The sequence below is a fragment of the Camelina sativa genome, chromosome 17, assembly GCF_030686135.1.
Source record: "Camelina sativa cultivar CO46 ecotype springtype chromosome 17, ASM3068613v1".
Classification (NCBI taxonomy): Eukaryota; Viridiplantae; Streptophyta; class Magnoliopsida; order Brassicales; family Brassicaceae; genus Camelina; species Camelina sativa.
Genome location: NC_141896.1, coordinates 13,957,745 through 13,970,831, shown reverse-complemented (window position 1 = coordinate 13,970,831; position 13,087 = coordinate 13,957,745). Strand labels below are relative to the sequence as shown.

At 36.3% G+C, this 13,087-nt stretch overlaps 4 protein-coding genes and 1 pseudogene across 13 annotated transcripts; 3 read left to right on the top strand and 2 right to left on the bottom strand.

The window, feature by feature from the left end:
* Positions 1-382: 382 nt before the first annotated feature.
* LOC104757679 (putative F-box protein At1g33020) lies at positions 383-1,914 on the top strand. Its single transcript, XM_010480430.3, has one exon. The coding sequence runs from the start codon at positions 414-416 to the stop codon at positions 1,809-1,811; it is 1,398 nt and encodes a 465-aa protein (XP_010478732.2). The 5' UTR covers positions 383-413; the 3' UTR covers positions 1,812-1,914.
* Positions 1,915-2,811: 897 nt separating this feature from the next.
* On the top strand, positions 2,812-3,849 carry LOC147923690 (metal tolerance protein 1 pseudogene; annotated as a pseudogene). Its single transcript, XR_015587471.1, has one exon. The product of XR_015587471.1 is annotated as a metal tolerance protein 1 pseudogene (transcript).
* Positions 3,796-5,348, bottom strand: LOC104757680 (flavone 3'-O-methyltransferase 1). Of its 2 annotated transcripts, none has more exons than XM_010480431.2 (4): positions 4,815-5,348; positions 4,415-4,728; positions 4,277-4,341; positions 3,796-4,200 (listed from the first exon to the last, which is right to left on the bottom strand). In XM_010480431.2, exons 1-4 carry the CDS (start codon positions 5,189-5,191, stop codon positions 3,898-3,900), a joined length of 1,059 nt encoding a protein of 352 aa, XP_010478733.2. In that variant the 5' UTR covers positions 5,192-5,348; the 3' UTR covers positions 3,796-3,897. The 2 variants fall into 2 exon arrangements, with proteins under 2 accessions (XP_010478733.2, XP_019095030.1); XM_019239485.2 differs by having other exon boundaries at positions 3,827-4,232; positions 4,815-5,319.
* A 114-nt stretch (positions 5,349-5,462) lies between these two features.
* Positions 5,463-6,821, top strand: LOC104757677 (nascent polypeptide-associated complex subunit alpha-like protein 5). Its single transcript, XM_087496085.1, has 4 exons — positions 5,463-5,679; positions 5,777-5,843; positions 6,107-6,237; positions 6,368-6,821. Exons 1-4 carry the CDS (start codon positions 5,611-5,613, stop codon positions 6,563-6,565), a joined length of 465 nt encoding a protein of 154 aa, XP_087352211.1. The 5' UTR covers positions 5,463-5,610; the 3' UTR covers positions 6,566-6,821.
* A 103-nt stretch (positions 6,822-6,924) lies between these two features.
* LOC104757676 (uncharacterized) lies at positions 6,925-10,686 on the bottom strand. 8 transcript variants are annotated; one of them, XM_087496082.1, is made up of 6 exons: positions 9,688-10,686; positions 8,058-9,538; positions 7,678-7,768; positions 7,434-7,596; positions 7,202-7,308; positions 6,925-7,075 (listed from the first exon to the last, which is right to left on the bottom strand). In XM_087496082.1, the coding sequence occupies exons 1-3, from the start codon at positions 9,920-9,922 to the stop codon at positions 7,760-7,762; spliced, it is 1,725 nt and encodes a 574-aa protein (XP_087352208.1). In that variant the 5' UTR covers positions 9,923-10,686; the 3' UTR covers positions 6,925-7,075; positions 7,202-7,308; positions 7,434-7,596; positions 7,678-7,759. The 8 variants fall into 8 exon arrangements, with proteins under 8 accessions (XP_087352208.1, XP_010478729.1, XP_010478730.1 ...); XM_010480427.3 differs by having other exon boundaries at positions 7,678-7,833; positions 9,688-10,666; XM_010480428.3 differs by having other exon boundaries at positions 6,925-7,072; positions 7,678-7,833; positions 9,688-10,666.
* Between the last annotated feature and the right edge of the window lie 2,401 nt (positions 10,687-13,087).

Sequence of the window (13,087 nt, the reverse complement as noted above, 5' to 3'; positions counted from 1 at the left end):
TATATTTTACAATTAAAATATAATGAGATGTGGTCTGATCTCATTGAAAATTTTTAGTGGGTTCCCACTGTGGCTGCGTGATATTCCTGTTGGAATCTCATCTTTGATTAATCTGTTACAAAGAATCAAGTATAGGAAGAAGAGAATTAGAAGAAGAAGAAGTTGCAGAAGGAAAAAAGGAAGAAGAAAGTCTTGTGTTTTTGTGTTGTGGAAGAAGGTAAGAGGCCAACTGGGCCAGAAGCATGTCAAGGCCCAAATAATTGGGCTATGTTGATTAAGACTGCCATTGTCTGTGTACTGTTTAACTAGGTTAAAACTCAAACACTATAAAATATGTTGTTATGAATGAGGTTTAGCGTGGAGGCTAAGCAATTTCCTTCAATTCCTGGTAAAGAGTTTCGAACAGATAATTAATGAATAGAGGAGAAAATTTAGATTCCATCCCGATTGATCTCGTCCTCGAGATATTCTCGAGGTTGTCTGCAAAGTCAGTCGGGAGGTGTTGTTGCGTGTCGAAGCTATGGAGGTCCACGCTTGGCTGTCCATATTTCACCGAGTTGTTCTTGACCAAGTCCACGGAATATCCACGTCTCTTATTTGGTGTCAAAAGAAACGGTGAGTGGCTCTTCTTCTCAGCGCCTCAGCCTGATCATAATAATCTTTATGAGAAGTCTTCGTCTCCTGTAGTAGCTGCCGCCGATTTTCATATGAAGTTTTCTGAAGACATAAGCCAACAGAAATACGATTGTAGCTATGTTTCTGGTTTGATATTTTTTAATAAAATGTGGATCCAAAAGAAGGGTATGGCTCCACTGCGGGTGATATGTAACCCTATCACGGGACAATATTCCATCTCACAACTGGTAACGTACAAAGAGATAAGAAGCCTTTTAGGGTTTGATCCGATTGACAAACAATTCAAGGTATTGCGCATGAGTCATGGATGCGTACACCATGTTCTGACATTAGGTACCGGAAAAATGAAGTGGAGGAAGATCCAATGTCCCTTAGCCCATTCTGAGCCTATAGAGAAAGAGATATGCATCAATGGGGTTTTGTGTTACTTGTCTTACTTAGCTGTAGATGAACCAATTGACGGAACACCGACTTTGTTGATTGTTTGCTTTGATGTTAGATCTGAGAAATTTAAGTTTATTGACGCAAAATCCTTTGGTGAAGAAGTACCACAACTGATTAACTATAAGGGTAAATTAGGTGGGATTATTTGGAAGTGTCACTACATTGGTCCATGGCGTACCCTTACCTTGTGTATGTGGGTTCTAAAGGATGCCGAGAAACAAGAATGGTCCAAAAATGCCTACACTTTGCCGAAGAATCAATTCCGTGATTCCTACTATTTCTCTGTTGCTGGAGTTACTGCTAAAGGTGATATTGTTTTTTTGGACACCCTAACATCTAAACCGTTTTATGTTTTCTACTTCAATCCTGAAAGGAACATTATCCAACGCGTTGAAATCCTCGGTGACTATGAAGTGTTTGCCAAGCCGTGTCTAGTTTACGCCTTTGTAGACCATGTAGAGGATCTTAGTTTTAATATTATTAAGAAAATATATGTTGCAACATCTATAAGCCCACCACCGCCAGAGCAGAAACCTAACCCCACGAGCACAGAAGCATCGTCTAGAAAGGTTCATCATCGTGTAAGGACCATTGCTCGCCCGCTACAAGATCGTCCTTCGTTTGAGAGTATTAATAAATTTAATGCTTTTCATCTTTTAGATGATGATGACCAATTTACTATTGCTCGCCCGGGACAGAGTCGTCGTTTATTTGAGAGCATTGGCAAATAAGTTGATACAAGTTGTTTGTATTCTCTCTGTAAACATGATCAAGTTATCAAAGAAGTTCTTTATAAGAAATTAAGCTTTTTTATTCTAAGAAATTAAGTTTGTATATTCAAGTTAGAGCCATGACTGAAGTTGTCTTTATAACATTCATGAATCTCTTCCCACCAATTCTACCGCCCTTGAACCGTGAGAGTTGTTGAATGGAAGGCCTATTTAATCTTTAGGGTTGTACCTTAAAATCATGTAGATGAATCGATAAACACAACTACAGGGCATAGATCATCGAGCACATGTTAAGAAAACAGTGTTAAGATGAGCTTACTGCTTCGCCATAGACCGCTCATGGCTCACCGTGTTCAGTGGAAACAGGGCAGGGGACGATGGAGTAGCTTGCAAGGAATCAAAGAATCTGATTAACTAATCTTTAATCATGAAGATTTTTGTCTGAGTAGACATGAGAGAGAGAGAAGCAATTCGAGAAGCAGAGGTATAATGTCGAAGAGTCCAAGATCTATGGGTGCTATCATAAGAACCATGGGAAAAACAGCTTCTAGCTGTTTCAATGTTAACAAAACAAAATCAACTCTAACAAGTATATATGTAGCTGTTACGATTATGCTCAACGAGCTAAGTAGCATCATCGAATTGTCATGTTACCAAAAAAAGAATCACACTTTAACTCTAACTGGTTACGTTTATCAAGTAGCATCATCGAATTGTCATGTTATCAAAGAGTAACTGAGTAACGTCCATGCACAACAATTGGCATAATCGAATTTTCACGTTATCAAAGAGTAACAGAGTTAAGCCCATGCACAACAATTGGCATCATTAAATTGTCATGTTATCAAAGACAAACTTTGAGCTATATATATATATATATATATATATATATAATCGAAAGGCCCTTCCATGGAAACAGATTCACACTTTGCTTTCTTTCTCTCTCATCACACACCAAACTAGATTCAGTTAATCTTTTTATCTTTTTTTTTTTATTGCTATGGAGATTCAGACAGTTGAGCGAGAGATTGAAATCCTCAGAGAAACTACTGCAGAGACAGAGAGGATCATAACTTGTGGAGAGATCACTTGCGGATATTACAGTGCCGAGGACACTGAGGACAACTCCAGCTCCAAGAAGAAGCTCTCAGTTTCAATCATCCTCTGTTTACTTTTCATGACCGTTGAAGTTGTTGGGGGCAAGAAAGCGCACAGCCTCGCCATTCTAACGGACGCCGCACATCTATCATCGGATGTTGTCTGCTTTGCTATTTCACTGTTCTCGTTATACGCATCAAGGTGGGAGGCAACACCAAACCGGACCTTCGGATACTTCAGAATCGAGGTTCTTGCGAATCTTGCATCCATCCTGCTTACCTGGGCTCTCAATGTGTGGATTGTGTGTGAAGCAATCATAAGGCTCTGCCACCAGAACAGAGAAATCAAAGGCCCTCTTATGTTTGGAGTTGCTTGCTTTGGGGTCATCGTCAACTCCGTAATGGTCTTCCTTCTTGGCCATGGTCATCACGGACACTCCCATGATCATGATCATGATCACCATACGGAGGATACGGAGGCCGAGGGAGAAACAATGAATATAAATGTACTAGGAGCATATCTTCATGTTATTGGTGATCTGCTCCAAAATGTAGGAGTGATGATAAGTGCTGGACTTATCTGGTGGAAGCCAAAACTGAAGATCATCGATCTCATCTGTACACTTATCTTCTCTGTACTGGCGTTGGTAAGAACCTTGAGTACCACGCGGAAGCTACTTGACATTCTGATGGAGACTGCTCCAAGAGAGATCGATCCTAGTAGACTTTCAGCAGGTCTATGCGACATGGATGAAGTAACGGCGGTCCAAGAGCTTCATATCTGGTCTATAACGGTCGGCAAAGTCTCTCTATCTTGCCATGTTAGGATCAAGCCTGAGGCAGACACAGACGCTACGCTTGAGAAGGTGACTGAGTATATAAAGAGAGAGCATAAAATCATTCATGTAACTATTCAAGTAGAGAGGGAACAGAACCCTTAATTAGTTCTGACTCTGTATATATTTAACCAATAATATTAATAATACATATCACTCGTTCTTGTGGAACTCTACAACTGAGAAACACAGAGATGTAAATGGAACTTGCACATTAGAAAACCCAGCGAGACGAGCTAAAGTCTCGAATTCTTTCTTTGTTCTTTCTTTCCCTGATGGGTTCATGTTCATCATGAACAACTCAAACTGAAACAAGCTTCTGTCTAAGAGAGTGTCTCCTGGTAGATCCGGGATCACCATATCCACCACAATCACCTTCCCGTTTGAAGGTAAGGATTGATAACAGTTGGAAAGTATCTTCACGCAATGCTCATCGTCCCAACTATGGAGCATCCACTGTTGTAAGTTGTAACAAAACACAATGTTATCTTTATGAAGTATATGATTATGTTAAGACTTGATAAAAGCATACCTTCATGAAAATGGCTTCTCCTTTAGGAATGCTTGTGAACATGTCTCCAGAAACATACTCAATTCCTACAATATATGACATTGATATCATTTACAATACAACAGAATCTTTGGCAAGAACTTGTATGTATGTATATACCTGAAGAAGCTGATGAAGTGTTGATTACAGAGGGTAAATCAAAGTTAATAGCTTTAATGATGTGAGGATGTTTAGAGATGATTCTACTGAGAATAGAGCCATCTCCACCACCAACATCAACCAACGACTTCACACCATCGAAACCATTGTAACTCTTCAGAAACTCTTCCATGAATACTTCATTGAAGCCTTTCATGGAGCTTTGAAACACTTGTCTGAATCTTGAATCTCTTCCTACAAATTCAACCGCGCTCGAACCATGAGTCTTGTTGAATGGAATCCCTCCTTCAAGAACAGAATCTTTAAGGTTGTACCTTTTAATGGTTAAATACAACCATCAGTTAGAGATCATAACGTTTTCAAACTAGTAAATGAGTTAGGATGTTTTTAATGATGTTACCACATATCAATCACGACCTTGTCTTGAAAGAGATTCACCAACGGAGCTAACGAACCACCTCCATCTTGGTTATTGGTGAAGTACTTGGCCACAGGAGCTAAGCCATAGAACGCACATGGCTCACCGTGGTCAGTAGAAACAGAACATGTGAGTATAGAGTAGCTCGTAAGAAAACGAAGAATCCGATCAACCAAGCTAGAATCATGGTGTGTTTGTGTCTGATTAGACAATAAAGACACGATCTGAGAAGCAGAGGAAGGGCCAGACTCAGCTAATATGTCGAAGAGGCCAAGATCTATAGCTGTCTTCAGAACCATGGGAAGAACAGAGGAGCTGGATAGAATCATTGCATACAAAGATACGTTTTGTTCTTCCATTTTCCTTTCGTCTTTGCTTCTTGAATCTAAAACAAAGCAAAGGTTTTGAGAATTCTAGTTAAAAATTTGTGAACGTTGTTTCATTTGTTTTGACTAGTTGACCATTCCAGTCAAAAAAAAACAAAAGCAAAGTTTTACACATTCAGACATCAAATATGAATATTCCTCCCAAAAATAATCACAGACAAAGAAAAGAAGACGTGTTTTGATTCGCCAATCAAAGTTTTTTGAGAATGAGGCCCAATGGGCTTTAGAAATTAACAGCTACTAGGGTTTTAGATACGGTGAACCGCGAAGCAGAGGATCATTGATCTCCTTTTATACTCTTTGTTTTATCTCTCTGTGACACTCACTCACTCACTCTGGTAAAGGTAAAGGTCTTTTTGGTTGTAGCTGCGCGAAGAAGAAGAAAAAGAAAGATGCCAGGAGCAATTGTGGAGGAAGAGAAGCCGCAGTTTGAATCCATCAAAGAGCAGTTGAAACACGAGGTTCTCCTTTTTTTTTTTTTTTTTTTTTAACTCTGTTCGATTTTTTTTTTGCGATTTGTTATCGTCGATTTTGATAATGGTTTGTGGTGGAAAACAGAAGGAAGAGGATGTTGTTGTGGAGGATGAGGAAGACGACGATGACGAAGACGATGAGGACTTCGGAGGTAATTTGCTCGTTCGTTTGATTTTGAGTTATGTATATATATAAACATCTTGTAGGGTTTTGAAAATGAGGTTTGTAGAAATCAGAAAAAAAAACTCACTTTTTACTGGAAATTGTTGAAACTTTGAGGTTCTTAAAGCCCTAGATTAAGCTCTGAAGTGTGAATTTGCTTCTCTATTGTGGGAACACTTTGATAGAATTGCGCAGTTATAGTGCTGGTCGGTTTTAGGGTTTTGTTTTCATGTTATGTGTATGGCTGTGTAGGTGAAGGAGAAGTTGGAAATGAGTATTCAAAGCCAAGTAGAAGCGAGAAGAAAAGTCGCAAAGCTCTTCTAAAGCTTGGCATGAAACCTATCTCAGATGTCAGCAGCGTGGAATTTCGAAGAGCCAAGAATGTAAAAACAATACTTCTGACAACAGAACTCTCATATCTCTTTCTTTTTTTTTTTTTTTTTTTTTTTGTGGGTGGAAGTTATATAATTTATAAAGGTTTGATTTGTGGGAAATGTTGCATCTATATATCAGGTGTTTTATGTCATCTCGAACCCAGCTGCTTACAAGAGTCCCAATGCTGACACTTATGTCTTTTTTGGAGAGGCTAAGCTCGACGATCTGAGCTCTCAGCTACAAACTCAAGCTGCTCAGAGGTTCAAGACGCCTGACATGCTACCTAATGATGCTTCTCAAGCTTCCATGGCTCCACTAGCAGAGGAAGAAGACTAAGATGATGTTGATGACGACGGAGGCTTTGAAGCCGGAGACATTGATCTTGTTATGACCCAAGCAGGTATCTCTAAGGCCAAAGCCGTGAAAGCTCTAAAGGCAAATGATGGAGATATCGTTTCAGCCATTATGGAACTCACCCTATAGGGTTTTAAGCTGCAAAGCCACCACCACTACATTGTTCTTTTGCCCTTGTTTAGTTGTTACTTGTCCCTGTTACCACTGGTTTGGAACATAATCGATTCCCTTTTTTAAACTGCTTTTTCCTCTTAATTTTTAGGTCATTTTCTCTCGACTTTGATCAAAGTATGTTTAGTTTTGTGTCATTCTAGGCAAGTTAGTAGGATAAGATTAAGAGATACCAAAGAGTGATGACGTAGTATTTTTTTTTTAAAAAAGAGTTATACATTGGTTTGTTTATACATCTGATAATCAAATAAACATGACCATAACAAGAAAACATTACGATCTTCACCAAACAAAAGGCTCCACCGTCCAAACAGTACCCTGCTGGTTTTGATAAGAAAAAGACAAAATTACTCAGTAATGATTCCGAAAGTGAAGTAGCAATGATGAGAAGTAGTGTCAGTTCATTCTCTTAAATCGACATGAAAATAAAGGTAAAAGAGCACCAACTTCATCCTTACGTGTCCGCTACTTCATAGGAAAAATATTTAAACGCCTTAGTCTCCATCCAGAAATTGGAGATCTTGAGGCTCTTCTTTGATATTTTACAAGCCAACCTGCAAAATCAAAAAGCAAACCTTGGGCAAGCCTTACCAATCTGACATGTAACTGCCCTTCACAGTACATTCTGAATCAAAAGTTCAAGGATGTAAAGGGGGTATTATGGATGATTTGTTGTCACCTTTCTAGTATCCTCAAAGATTTGGATTCGAAATAGAAGTCTCGTATACCATCAAACACCTGTCTGCTTCAGCCTTCAGCCATAAGCTTTTATAGAACAGCGCATGTTGGTTGATCTGCTCCTCGCCTTGATGATTCTGTTGGTAACCACTTGTAGCCACAACCTGCATAATTATCAAACCGACGGTCTACCTCCCACTTAACGTCAAATATAATAGCTTAATTATGGAGAAAAAAAACCATACCTGACCAAAGCTGTTATCTTTGGTCGCCCCATATTGATACAAACGAGAATCTGGGACCGTCTCTCTTGAAACCACAGAGTATTTATCCTTCCTTTTCACATCAAGGTCGACAGTCATATTGTTTGCCGTTGGAAGCTGAAGGTCTCTAATCGATAGCTATTAGAGAGGATTTGGAATCATGATGAACAGTTAACAACTAAAGGTGACGCATTAACACAATATCATTTTTGTAAATTCTACATGACATGATGCTATTTCTTATTGACCTTGAATAAAATATGTTCTAAGACTAAGAGAAAGTAATGGGCTTCCAAGTTCAATGAAATCTCATGATGCTTAAGCTAGAATATATATACATGAAAACAGTTAGAACAACATACCTTACTTCTGTTAGGTAACAACTTTAGATCATATGAATTGCGTCGTGCAACGTTTTGATTCCCAGCATGTTCCTGAATGTTGTTTTTGATGTACAAGTTGAGATTCTGTACAGTAGTGTTAACGAGATCAAGCTCTTCCGCATTTGGTGAATCTGAACCACGTGCAAGTGTTAGTAACTCTGACAGTCCATGCATCGTTGTAAGTAGTTTCTTCACATCTATTTTTGGAGATGGGCCTGGTAGAGCTTTCATATCGCTTGAAGATGAACTCGCTGCAGTTTCTACAACATGAAATGGAAGAGGATGCTTAAAATCTTTATTACCCTTTACTGAAAATGTAGGATTTGGCTCCACCGCAAACCACTCAGTAGACCCAAAGTTACTGTCCGCCTTTGGAGATATAAGTGAAGAACTTCCACGTGACATGTTGGGAAGGCCACATTCCACATATACTGGGGATTGTGCTAAGTCTGCATCTACTACACTATGGTCCCTGTAAGGACTTGGAAGGTAGAAACCGGCAGTATTCCCCACTAGCGATAAATCATCTGCAGCTTGGTTCTTCTCATAGTCATATGCTTTCGGTTTAGTATCTGCAAGAGAGAACTGACGAGCCAATGGATTCAATCTCCGCTGACCATGAGATTTGTTGCTGGAGCTTCCTGGTTTTGCATACTCAGTAAATCCAGCGTCAGATTCAATCCACGGATTGTATGAAGATGTTGAATTTAAATCACGACCACCATATCGACTCTTAAAACTGTGGCCAACTTCTCCAGAAGATGTCACTACCTTGACCTTATTTAGTGACTTATCATCTAAAGAAATAAGAGAAATTCCATTTGTCTCAAAGGCTCCTTGCTTCTCATGGACAGAAGGACTTAGTTTTGCACTAGAGGGAACAAAGACAGGGGCCAAAGGATCCAACCTTTTAAATGGTAGGAATTCATTTCTAGAATCTGACATGCTCACGGTCTTGGATGTACTATCACTAGATACAAAACCAAAAATTTCATCTGTATTGTGGGTCAAGATGCTTGTCTTTGCTGCATCATTGCTTCCATCTTCAATAGGATCAGTTAAGTTGAACTCTCCAGACGATGATGGAAAAGTTGAAGACAGAGACTTCTTCAAAGAACCATTCTCATCACATTTTTCGAGTTTCTTCTTAGAATTAGATGGTATAAACTGAGGTGCCAAAGGATTCAATCTACGAAACCCACTAAGATCATCAGTAGAACGTCTGGAAGTCTTGTGAGAATGCATACCTTTCCAGCAAGGAGAGTCTTCCTCAGAGTCATCTTGATCAGACTCTATAGAAGTTTTCTCAGACCTGACAGGTGTTGTGTTGATACAGGACAGACCCAACTTGGCATCATCTGAGGACTCAATCAATACCTCAGGCAATTTCAAGATAACTGGATTAGGGTTTTCCAAAACCTTCCCAGAGCAAGCTATCTTGTCCACCAAAAACAATCCTTCTGCAAAAGTGTCACACAACAGTTATAGCCTCCACAAGATTATAACACTATACACCAAAATCTCTCTATCCACACTTATTCCTCAATCCAAATAACAAATAGCATAAAATTTCACAAACACGAGAAGAGGGAAGAGTCTAAGAAGATACCTTTGGTAGGCTCGACATCGCGAGACAAGTTAGATAAGGAATCATCATCACCGACGCCACTTCTCTGATCATCAGAGGATAAGAAGGAAAGGTCTAAAGTGTAATCACCCCAGATGGAATCTTCGTGTTCAGATTTGAGAGAAATGGTCGAAGAAGAAGAACCAATTGCGAAAGGTCTAGCGGATGGTGAGAGACCCGTTCGTAAACCATCAATTCCATGACTACACTGCTTCATCGTCTCCGTATCTGTGATATGGGTATGGCGGATAAAGGAAGAAATGGTGATAAAGAAGAAGGGAAGGGATTTTTGCAGGTTTCTTCTTCACCTTCCCCCTCCCCTTTAGCTTGCGAAAGGCCGAACTATTTTTTTTTGTATCTTCAGGTCAAGTCCGATTATAAAAAAAAAAAAAAAAAAAAAAAAAAGGAAGACGTCGTTCTCTGTTTACTTGTCAAAATTTCAGATTAGGACGGAAACTTTACGATTTTACATATTCAACCTTTTACTTTTTATCATATTTTTTTATCTGTCCTTATACTTCTCTTTTCTTTTGAATTATGTCAATTTTCTTGTTAATGTATCTTTTACTAGATCTGTGAAATGTTATCAAGAGTATTGAGGGAGAAAGAAAAAAAGCGAGAGGTCAAATGGTAGGAGGAGACCAAGACATATCCGAAGCTCAAATTAGCAATTTTGTTTTACTTAGACGTTTTGAATATTGAAATATAGAAAAAATATTAATCGATCTTATGAGTGATTAAAAAAAACGGATCAAGATTAAGAAAACAATCTTCAAGAATAATATAGAGATTACATTCACTCACAATAAAAATGCTTGGAGGACGATAAGCTTACCCAATGTGTCTATATAAATAGCTAAGAGAATCATGTCCCAAGATGTCTTCCTTTGTGGCTTAAGCAAATTGTAGATATGGAGGGAGGAACAAACTTTGTACTCGGTATTGAATATGGTTTTGTTGTGCGAAAATAATGAAATAGATACGATAAATATAAGTGTTTCCCTATAAAATATAAAATATAAAATGTTTTGGTGCCTGGCCCGAGAGGATGTACGGATCTAGCCCCGGAACCTTTTAGTAATTATACAAAATAAAAGTATGAGCTATAAGTTTCTAAGACTGTTCACCTAGGATTTTAAACATCCAATAGAGATTCGACATGTCATTAATTAACATTTTCTAAATTTCTAGAATTTTCTATATTAAGAATTATTTTAAACAACCTATCAGGATTTGACATATCATTCATTAACATTTTCTAAATGTCTATAATTTTAAATTTATGGAAATAAAAGAACTATGTATAACGTCCCACATAGCTAGAAGTTTTTTAGACAATGGTTCAGAAACATTATAAATAAGATTAATATGCTTCCAACAACGAATGAGCATGAAATAAAAGAACTATCAGGGTTTGACATGTCATTCATTAACATTTTCTAAATTTCCATAATTTAAATTTATGAAAATAAAAGAACTATGTATAACGTCTCACATCGGCTAGAAGTTTTTTAGACAATGGTTCATAAATAGTATAAATAAGATTAATATGCTTTCAACAACGAATGAGCAGGAAAGCTTGATTTATCAGGCGTCCAAGTTTAAAAGTTTTATTCGGTTTGATCCAGTTTTCTATTTGATCAAATTAAAACTTTAAAAAATTTCAAAAAATATTATAATATTTAAAATTTTTAAATATTATAGATATTGAAACTTTTAAAAGTTCTTAATTTTTAAAAAAGATTTTAAATATTATAATTTTTTAAATTTTAATAGTTTAAAATATTATAAATATTGAAACTTTTTAAAAAGTTCAAATATTATATTTCAAAACCTTTTAAAAGTTTAAAATATTATAAATATTGAAATTTCTAAAAGTCTTAGCTTTAGAAAGGTTTCAAAATATTATAATTTATAAATTTTTAAAATTTCTTAGCTTTTAGAAGGTTTTAAGAGAATTATAATTTATAAAATTTAAAAGTTTCAAATATTATAAATATTGAAACTTTTAAAAGGTTCAAATATTAAAAATATTTAAACTTCACAGAATATTTTAAAATATTACAATTACTTATCCTCGATAGAAATTTTAAAATATTATATCTATACTAAAAAAAAATTGAAGCTATAAAGTCCTAAAGGTGTCCATATAGGATTTAAAACAACCAATAAGAATTAGATATTTAACTAATTAACATTTATGGAAATATAGTAGTAATCTATATTATTAAGATGTTTTAGAAAAAAAAAAGTAAAAGTAAAATCTATATAAATAAAAGAAATATGTACAAGAATTTTGGTTTGAGAAGTTTCAATATGTGTGGATCTAAAACCGAATAAGTATATGGATGAAATTATTAATAACTGGGTGCATGTGTTGACTATTTTGGTCTTTATGAACTGAACAAATTTTATGAAAAAATAAATGATTTTGGTCTTGGAGTTTTATGGGTTAATAAGTTGTGTGGTAGTCTAAAAAAAGGTTTTCCAGTGGAACAATGTGAAGAAGTTGACAAAGAAGAAGAAGAAGAGTATAACGAAGAATCTGACAGTAAAAGTAACGATGACAATTACCATAAAATTTGACAATGAAAATGACAAGAAAGAATATGAAAAATAAGAAAACATTGAATAAAAAACATGAAAATATAGGTGGTAGCAATCAATTAAATATGAAAATGAGATAAATTCATGATTATAAAATTGTTTCGTTTTTCTGGTGGTCAAAGAAATAGTTTAGGATATGTGAGATCACCATTTTGATCCGTCTCACCGGGACGTCGAGTTAGATTCATGATTTTTTTTATCAGATTTGATTTTATAACACAACTGATTTTTATATTTTTCAAACTTGTGTATCTGAAATTTATTTTTTTCCTTAATACTAATGAAAATTTTTATAAAATAATATTTCATCAAAGGTTATCAATCATATATAAGTTCATCAAAATATATCAAATAAACCCACGCTACGCGTGGGTTCAAAACCTAATTAAAAAAAATAATAGAAGTGTTTCCTTTTACATATAACCAAAACAGCAAACTAAACATACGATACAAACATGTACATTATATTCAGCTACTAAAGCAAGGCAATCTTCATAACTTATTTCCAATCATGAGCATTGCAACTGGTTTGATAGGTTAAAGCTTTTGCCTCTGTTATGAGAGATTCTTAAATAACACAGCACCATTTTCATAAGGACTAGTAGCCGTAGAACTTATAAAAAGTATAGTCATCTAAAGGCCTGCCAGTTCTTCCATAACCTTCCTTTCTTCTTCCAACTATCATGAAATACCAAAAGCGTCCACCATCTTGACCTGAAAAGTGGAACTTTATTGCCTAAGATATTTGATATTAGCTTATAGCCGAGAAATAGAG